The following is a 9,874-nucleotide window of genomic DNA, read 5'->3' as shown; positions in this document are numbered from 1 at the left end:
CCCCTCTCTACCCCACCCCTGAATTCACCATTCTACTTTATGTCTCTATGACTGTGCTTCTGCTAAGTTGCTTCAGTCGTGTCCGACTCTGTGCGACCCCAGAGACGGCAGCCCACCAGGATCCCTTGTCCCTGGGATTCTCCAGGCAAGAACACTGGAGTGGGTTGCCATTTCCTTCTCCAATGCATGAAAGTGAAAAGTGAAAGTGAAGTCGCTCAGTCATGTCCGACTCTTCACGACCCATGGACAGCAGCCTACCAGGCTCCTCTGTTCATGGGATTTTCCAGGCAAGAGTACTGAAGTGGGGTGCCATTGACTGTGACTACTATACAAACTTCATATAAGTGAGGTACTGAAGTACATACTCCATTCAGCATTTATCCTTTTGTGACTAGTTCTTGTCACTCAGTATAATGTCCTCAAGGTTTATGCATGTTATAGTGTGTCAGAATTTCCTTCCATTTTCAGGCTGAATAATATTCCATGTGTGGATACATCACATTTTGTTTATTTATTCATCTATGGATGGACATTTGGATTGTTTCCACCTTTTGGCTATTGTCAATGAAGTTACTATAAATACGGATGTACAGATACCTTTTTGATTCCCTACCTACAGTTCCTTTGAGTATATGCCTAGAAGTCGAGTTGCTGAGGCATATGGCAATTCTAGGTTTCATTTTTTGAGGCATTTTCATGTTGTTTCCCACATGTACATCCCCACCAGTAGTGCACAAGGGTCTTCCTCTCTCCACATCCTTACCAACATGCTGTTTTCTTGTTTTTTTGATACGTCATCCCAGTGAGTATGTGGGCTTCCCAGGTGGCTCAGTGGTAATTTGCCTGCCAAGCAGGACATGAGGGTTTGATCTCTCGGTTGGAAAGAAGCCCTGGAGAAGGACATGGCAACCCACTCCAGTCTTCTTGCCTGGAAAATCCCATGCACAGAGGAGCCTGGTGGGCTCTGGTCCATGGGGTCACAAGAGACACGACTGAAGCAACTTAGCATGTACACATGCTCCTATCAGAAGGATGAGTTAGAGTGTTATCTTTCATGAACTTTGGAGGAAATGCTCTGTGTAGGCTAGCCAGTCATTGATTTTTCCGCCTCTGTGGTGGATATATGTAGGGCCTGGGCTAGGCAGCCAGGGCACAGGGTCTGCCAGCCCTGTCCTTGTGCTTGACACGTCCTCCAGGAAGTGAGAGGGGCGAGGGGAGGGCCCCAAGGGCCCCACCCTCCACCTTGAGTCCTTTGCCCCCTCTGTTTCTTCTGCATGCCGTGCTCTGTCTGCCGTGGGTGCGCATGAAACACTCCTACCTAGAGTCATCGATTTTCTGTTCTGGCTGAGAAACAGGGGGAACAGAGAAGAAATGACCAGGCCCAATCAGGTCATGTCAGTTCTGACCATTTACACTCCCAATAATACTTTTCTCACCTTCATAAAAAACTTAAAAATTTACAATGTTCTAGCATGTGTATTTTCTTCAGATGAAAAACTGAGACTCAGAGAGGTTAAATAACTTGTTCAAGATAACTAAGTAAGCAACAGTGCCAGGAAGGGCTCAGAGCTGGTCTCCTGACGTCACACCTCTTGCTCTGTCCACTCCTCCCCACTGCATCCAGGTCAGCGGGTTCAGGCCACAGCTATCCTACACCTCTCCCTGCTTCATGGGAAGAGTATGGTCAGGGGAGATGCAAAACGACACGAGACTCAGAGAGCTGAGTTTGTGTCAGGAAGTTGTTCATGTGTTGTGGTCAGGAAGACGGGGGATGGTGATCATCCCCCCTGGCCCCTCAGCATGGCCACTGCAGACACCAGTCTTGTCCCTGAGCAGCTGCAAACAGCTGCTCATAGCTCCCAGCACCTCAGCCTACAAACATAGGAGCTCCTCACAGGACACCAGTGTCGTACACAGGCTTTGGATATATATTGTCCTCAGTTTTATTCGATGGCTTTGACAGCCTCATCCATTACTAGGAAAAAAAAATCCCAGCTCTTCCTGGGGCCCTGTCACACGTGTTTCTGCCAGCAGACACCACGCACTTTTCTGTGCTCATTCCTGACCTTTCAGGAGGAGGCAGAGCCACTCTGGGTGATCATCGTCCACACTGCTGGAAAGACAATGGGCTGGTCTCTAGGCAACCGGTCTCCAGCTTGGCTCTGCCTCCAACTTGAGTATGTCTCTGAGACAGCCCTCCCCGGGCTGGGCCGCAGTCAACAAAGTGAGGAAGCTTGACCGAAAGGAACTCAGAAAACCCATCCAGCTTGATAGCGGAGACAGCAGCTGCACAGAGGTGGAACGAATGCGGGCTCACGGCTGGAACACTTCCGTTAGGGCTGGATGAGTGGAAGGCACGGGAGAGCTCATGCAGCTGGGGACAGCGAGTGCCCCATCCCCAGCTACGAAGATAGGAACGATTTCTGTCTTCTGGCTTGGCTGTTTGTGCTCTCTGCCCGTGTTTACATGTTACAGAGGAAAGCATGCTGCTGGATTCTCTGGAAAATCACTTAGGTCTCTGTCTGGCTGCAAAATGAAGCCAGGTGTGGGTCTGCTCACCTGCCCAGCTGACGGCCAGAGCAGACCTGCAGGAGACGTGGCCAGAGCACTGAACTAGGCATCACGGAAGCCCTGGTCACTTCTCTGCCACCAGCTGGCCGTGTGGCGTTAGGCAGGTCCCTGATCCTCTCTGAGCCTGAGCTCTTTTCAGTGGAATAAAGATGTTAAGTCAGATGCCTCTGCTCATCTTTGCAATAAAATGATCTGAAATTTAGTGCTTAACCTCATTCCTGTCTCACAGACTTCCGTTGGACAGCTTGTCTTGTGGGTAGTTCTGAGTATTATTAACCAAAGAAAACCTTTGGAGTTTCATCTCATCATAGAGATGGGGAATGAGAAAGGGAGACAACGCAGAAATACTTTGACTACTCCTTTTGCTGTGTGTTTTTAAGGCAGTCACTTCAAATCACCCTTAGAGGGAAGAGATGCTCTTTCTCCCCGTCTTTGAGCAGTGACTGCAGCCCCTGCAGAACTGGTTTGTAATTAAGAGGGAACGTAGAGGGAGCCGCAGTGTGCTGAGCAGCAGAGTGCCCTGTATTAGGTGCTTTCTCTATATGTGTGTGTGCACGCTAGTTGCTCAGTCGTGTCTGACTCTTTCTGACCCCATGGACTGTATAGCCCACCAGGCTCCTGTGTCCTTGGATTCTCCAGGCAAGAATATTGGAGTGGGTTGCCATTCCTTTCTCCAGGGGATCTTCCCGACCTGAGGATTGAACCCAGGTCTCCTGCATTGCAGGCAGACTCTTTACCATCTGAGCTACCAGGGAAGCCTGCTTTCTCTGCATAGTTTCACGTAATCATGTCAGAAATCGTATGAAAACTCTCATAGATGATCTGAAGTCATAGAGGCTAAGGGAAGTTAAGAAACTTCCCCAAGTTAGACACAGTAAGGAGAGCTGCAGGAATTCAAAATCAGCCTGTCTTCTTCCTAACTCTGAACTTCATCCCTGAGGGCATCACTTTAGCAGGAATTGAAAGTAGGATGTTGTGAGGAGCTGGGAAATCCCAGATCTAGCTGACTTCAGGGAAGAAGGTGGTGTGGAGAGCCAAGATTCCAACTTCTTAGGATCAACTGCATTAACCTTCTCTGTTTTTCATCTTGCTTCTTGACTCTTCTGAGAGCACCTAAAAACCCCACTGGGGTGGAAGGACAGACCTATGCCTCCGGGGTCCTGGTAGGTTTCGGGGAGGCAGGGCTCATTTCTTCAGTGACAAATGTCCTACAGGAAGCCCCACCCCCACCAAAACCCCACCTTCTCAGCCGACCACACAGATCAAAGTTGGGGACTGTGGTCTCACAGTGTGGGATAGAGCAGAGCACACTGTTCTCACCTCTCCCCTGTCACACTTCCTCTGCCTCAGGAGGACCCCTCATTCCTTAGCCTCCATCAGCACACAGGGCTCCTCAGACACAGCCTCAGTAAGGGCTGTCCAGTCAAGAACCTGACAGCCACTGGGGCCTCTTAACATCCAGCCATACAGAAACCCAGCGCACTCAACAGCCGAGGCAAGAAGTGGTGTCCTTGTGGACAAGAAAGAATATGTGAAGAAAACCTTGTTTTTAAGAGAAAAAGAAAATGAGACAAGACCTTTTTGTGTGTCTTTTTGTTTTGTTTTTTACTGCAGAGAATGTAATTCTATGAACTCAAATTTTAGTTGGAATAATTATTTACTGAGTCTCCTATGTGTTATATACTGTGTGAGACACCTTCATCAGAATCTCATTGCTTCCCCATTTCAGCATCAGGAAAAGAGAAAAAGGCTCCGTGACATCGAGTGACCTATTCAAAGCCACAGAGAACCCAAACTGTCTGCTTTGCAGCGCGCAGCTCCTTCCATTCATTATCTGTCAGCGGCATGGTCCTAAATGCCCTCAGAAGTGTGTCTTCCTCTAAGAGAGCAGGGCACAGGTGGAGACTGGAATACAAAGGGATGAGACAACAGCACAGATCTCCTTCCCCTCCTGCTCAGGGAGGCTACCTTGATGTCTCCTCCACCAGGTACAGGGACCTGCCATCAGCTCCACACCCGTCAGAGTATTTCTCACTCTGGTTTGTGATAGCTTCTTTGTTGTCCATCTTCCTTAACCCACCATATGCTTCTGGAGGGTGAGGACAACTTTTGCTTTGTTCACCATTGGCTTCCCGGTGCTTGGTGCCTAGTAGGTACTTAACAAGGATTTACTGAATTATTGATTCAAACTAAAAATAGAAAAGTGGGTGAACAGATAGATGTGGTTTATCATTTTCTATGAGTTACGGTGTCTCAAGTTAAATTGATTTTTCCCTTCCTGACAAATTAACTTACTTGACTCCCTAGGAGCAATTATCATCAAAAGTCAGTGAGGGCTTTCCATCTTCTATCTTTAAATCCTGGCTCAATCATTTACTAACCATGGAATGAGATGCAATTTACTTAATCACTCCATTAGTGATTGGTATACTCATTTTAATATGTTATAGTGAGGCTTATTGATGACACATAATCCCTGGAATATACTAGAAGGGCTATAATTATAGCTTTAATCTTAGCACATATAACAACATAATAGATCACTTATCTTTGGTGTCTCTTGTCTTGTACTCCCTCTCCCACCCACAACGACCACTGGATATTTAATCTGGCTTATCTTTCTCCCAAATATCTTTGGTTTGTCTCACCACCCTCACTTCATCTCCCCATTTAATGCAATAGGTTCTAACCAGTTTCTCTTCTTCAGATTTTTCTTCCATTGTTTTATGCAGACCCTGCGGTGGCTCTAGAATTCCTCTGGAGAAGAGATTTAGGGTGGCTCTCTGGCTCCACTTGGAGTAGGGGGGTAAGGGACTTGTCTTGAGGTTGTACATGCATATCACTTTACAAAATGTTGAGAAAATGTAATTGTTTATATTAAAGCATGGGGATAGAGAGCCTGATGGATAAGAAAGGATACTAAAGCTTTCGACCTTTGGCCAGCCTGCAGGATCCCCTTTGGGCACTTCCAATTTATATCTCTTAAAATATGGTTTCCATCAAAGTCATTTTTACTAAGTTTTTTCCAGGGAGCCTGGAGAAGGTGCAGAGCAAGTTCCAGAGTCCAGTCCTTTGCCTCACATTCAGGACTCCTCACGATTTTGCTGCAGGCTAATTATTCTGAAGCATTTTGCGCCACCAATTTTTCATTGCAGGGATTTCATGCCATTCACTGCCGCCTGAATGCACCCCAGCCACTCTCAACTCCATGTTTCCATTCAAGAGTGGCCCTGCCCTTCAGTGGGCCTCCCCTGGTCCTCTCATCTAGTGAAATTCTCTCCATCCCCCAAGGCCTGGCTCAAGAAGGGTCCTCCCAGGGAACCTTCACAACTACCCAAGCCCACAATGCTCCTTCCCTTCCTGGAATTCCCAGTGTTTCTTGTTGTCAGGATAATTTATTCTGGCACTTAACTACATAACTTTCGTGTTTGTTGTGGAAACATTTTGCATGTTGATGCTTCCTCTCTCACTGGACTGAGAGGTCCATTTAGGGTAAGGACTGCTGTGTACCTCTTCAGATCCCCATGGCACCCAGCCCGATCACTGTGAACACAGCATAGGTAGGCTATGTGTTTCTGAGTTACAGAGCCATCCCGGGGCACTCTGCTGCTGGGCAACAGATAGGAGGCTTCAGATTCAGAAACAGTCATCTCCAGAGACCTGCGGACTCTCCTCAGGGAGCAGATCCCCAATATAGACTGGCTGTAGGACTTTAGATCTGGGGAAACTGAATGTTTATGACCCAATTGCAGCAAAAATCATAAGAAATTGGTATTTCCTATGCTTTGTTGTTGTTTAGTTGCTAAGTCATGTCCGACTCTTTATGATCCCAAGAACTGCCAGGCTCCTCTGTCCATGGGATTCTCCAGGCAAGAATACTGGAGTGGGTTGCCATGGCCCCCTTCCTGACCCAGGGATTGAACGAACCCTCTTCTCTTAGGTCTGCTGCATTGGCAGGCATGTTCTTTACTACAAGTGCCACCTGGGAAGCCCACTGAGCCACCGGGGAAGCCCCATTTCCTGTACTACCAACTGACTAACAGCTTAGAGCTGAAGGCGTTTTGTTATCTTCAGCTTGAGCAATGTAACTTTAAACACACGTCTGCCTGCACCCACATACATCTGTCTTTATGTGCACACCAGCCCTCATGCAACACAAAGTGTCACCAGTTCATCAGAAAGGCCACCAGCAGTGAAGGAATAGAGATGGGGCTTTAAAACTTACAAAAATATCTCCTTTATAAAGAAACAAAAAGTATAAATATAAAGAAATGAAAGAAATCTGGATGAAGTGATCAAAAATCTTTGTACTATTTTTGCAGCTTTCATATATCTGAAAATATATCAAAATATTAAATAAAATTTCAAGACAGAAATGACAAAAAGTCGCTTTCTCTATAAGTCACCTTCCTACCTTCCTCAGCCTTTAAGAGAACTAACATTTTTTCAACACATTCATTTGTGAATTATATTTATGAGAGTTTTTTCCTATTAGACAAGAAATATAAAGAGAATAAAAATACTTTTGAAATATTTTATTTTTAATATAAAATAACATATTAGAATATTAATATTGGAATAGATGAGTTTTAATATTTGGGGACCTGGGGCAAGATAATCTCTCTAGGTTATAGTTTCCTCAGCTTTAAATGTTTTATGTATGTATTTATTTCTTTGGCTGTGGTGGGTCTTGGTTGCAGCATGCAAACTCTTAGCTGCAGCAAGTGAGATCTAGTTCCCTAACCAGGGATTGAACCTGGGTCCCCTGTATTAGGAGTGGGGAGTCTTTAGCCACTGGGCCACCAGGTAAGTCCTTCCTCCTCTTTAAAATGGAATAAATTTGCCTATCCTCTAGCATTATCATAAGAATTAATAAAAAGATAAATTAATATGCTTCCTTGGCCATAGTTGGTGCCAAGATATACTAATTCCAGATGTTTAAAAAATGTCAATAGCCAACTTCTACTCACTTTGTGTGCTCAACGCCTAAAAAAGCATCTGGCACAGAGTAGATGCATAATAGTTATTGAAGAAAGTGGGGGGGGGTAAGGGATGGGTGAGGAAAGAGGGGGTGGGGAATGCTAGAATTTTACTGGTGCAACTCTCATAGCTGATCCCAAAGCCCCAAGAGCAGCCCTTGCTTTCCCCTTCCCTTCTGAAGGGCCTGGTGGGAGCGCCATAACCTCTCCAGGCCTGTGCTCTCCTCATCTATGAAATGGGGTTGGCTCATGGCAATCGGAAAAGACAAGCTAATTAGGGAGGACTGGCTTCTAAAGGCGCAGGGAGAGAGAACTGGTTGAAAGTGTGATGGAGCAGCCTGCCAGGCCCAGGGATGAACCTCTGCTGCGCACAGGGCAGACGCCGCCGCCGGCCAGAGGCTGGCCCCAGCTCCACTCTGTGGGCACGGGTGAGGTCGTGCCTCCTACGGCTGAAGGAGCTGCCGCCTCCCCAGGGACATCCAGAGGCCGGGGACCAGAGAGTGCAGGTCCAGGCTTTCTCAGAGCCCCAGTGCTGTTGAGCCCTGAGTGTGGCAGTCAACTGCGGTCTCCTCCCACCGCCGGGGGTCCTGGTGGACAGAGACCAAGGCACCAGGGAGCGCGCGGCGGCGCCCCCAGGGCTTCGTTGACGGGGTCCCTCGCACAGAGGAGGTAATCCGTGTCCTCTGCCTTCTTTTCTGAAACAGGATGATACCCGTTTTTGCCCAGGGCCGCGTGCAGGGTGGTCTGCACCAGGGCGTCCCAACGGACCCCTTTGCACCGAGTTCTGAACCCCCTCCGCTTAGCTCGGCCCGATCCTAGGGTGGGCTGCTGGGATCATCGCCGAGAGTGAAAGAGCGAGGACCAAAGGCCGAAGGGAAGACGGGGAAGTCAGGAGCGCGCGACCAGACCCGCACTTGACAGCCCCGACCGTCAGGCTGAGCCGTCCGGAACGATGGAGTTTCACCCCGACTCAACGTGGCAGGGAGGGCTGAGGAGAGGAGAAAGAGTGAGGAAGGAAGGGAGAGGAGCGAGGAGGTGGGAGAGGCAAGGAGAATGCAAAAGCGAGAGAAATGGAGAGAGATGGAAGCCGAGACAGCGCAGACTTGTGCGGAAGCCAGAGTATGTGTGAGCGAGAAAAGGATGCGCGAGAGAAGTGGAGAGATAAGGACGAAGTGAGGACGGAGACCGAGGAGACTGACAAGGCCTCATCCTCGCTCGTAGCCCAAGTGTCCCCGGTTCTCTCCTACAGGGTCGATCCCACACCGGCCCCCGCGCGGCCGCACGCCCTCTCCTCCCCGCGGCCGCCAACAGAGCGCCCCGCCCCGGGCCGACCCCCGCCGACCCCCGCGGCTGCCGGGCCGGCGCCCCGCGCGCCCGGAGCGCTGGGAGGGAGGGAGCAGCGAGCGAGCGAGAGAGCGAGGGAGGGGCTGCCGGTGGGAGGCAACCATGTGGTTCCAGCTCACTCTTTTTTTTTTTTCCCCTCTCTCTTTCTTCACTCCTTTTTCTTTCCAAACAGGGAAAAGTGTTCCACGGAGCGGTAGCGTTTTTCCGTCTCGTCTTTTCCTCGCTGACCCGGGTCCCCGCTCCCGTCCGGGTGCAAGCTGGTGGGGCGAGCACTGGGAGCCCCTCTGCGCGGGGCGCGGGGACCCCGGAGCCGGGCGCGGGGCGTGGGGCCGTTCCCGCGCCGGCACATGGCTGCAGCCGCCCCGCGCGCACCCCGAGTCGCCGCGCCCAGCTCGCCAGAGGTCCGTCGGCTGCGCTCTGCTGCGCCCCGCCGCCACCGGAGCCAGGCAGCGGCTGAGCGGGGAGGAGCCCGCGCCCGGGCATCGGGATGACCCTCCTCGTCCTGCTGGGGCTAGGTGAGTGCCTGGGGAGGACGGGAGGGCGGGTGGCCCCGGGGAACACACTGTCCCGCACCCAGGCGGCGACGCGGGCTCCGAACGTTCGTCCCCGCGGCGCCAGAGTGAGCCTGCCTCCCTGTGCCTGCCTCCCGGGCTACTCTGAGCACATCTGGCAGCGGAGGGCCGCCCGGTCGGCCATCGAACATCTGGGCCTGGAGCGTGCTTTGGGGTGGGGGGTTTCCCGGTGGAGCTGGGCCGCCAACCGCTCGGTGTGGAGGGTCCTTTGGCGGGCGGTATTTAGTTTCAGGGGTATCTGGGGAAAGTGGAGAATTAGGGGAAGGAAGGTTTATTCAGGAATGTTTTGTGCCAGGTTCCTGAGGGTGGGGGGAGCTTTTTCGTTTCAAGCAGGCGCCTGGAGGGCGCAGATTAGAAACAGATGTGTTGGAGGGTAAACGAAAAGGCAAAGGCGTAGGGGAGGAGGTG

At 50.3% G+C, this 9,874-nt stretch overlaps 1 protein-coding gene across 1 annotated transcript in view; it reads left to right on the top strand.

Moving 5' to 3' along the window:
• The first annotated feature begins 8,990 nt into the window (after positions 1–8,990).
• The window catches only part of LOC120876389 (CXADR like membrane protein), a 113,726-nt gene continuing 112,842 nt past the window's right edge, over positions 8,991–9,874 (top strand). Inside the window, exon 1 of the mRNA XM_040258244.1 lies at positions 8,991–9,409. Within this exon, the coding sequence (XP_040114178.1) occupies positions 9,382–9,409 (28 nt within the window). The 5' untranslated portion in view covers positions 8,991–9,381. The remainder of the gene's footprint in view (positions 9,410–9,874) is intronic.

Source organism: Oryx dammah, unplaced genomic scaffold (assembly GCF_014754425.2).
Source record: "Oryx dammah isolate SB20612 unplaced genomic scaffold, SCBI_Odam_1.1 HiC_scaffold_17, whole genome shotgun sequence".
Lineage (NCBI taxonomy): Eukaryota > Metazoa > Chordata > Mammalia > Artiodactyla > Bovidae > Oryx > Oryx dammah.
Note: the sequence above shows the minus strand (reverse complement) of the source record. Positions and strands in the feature narration are given on the sequence as shown.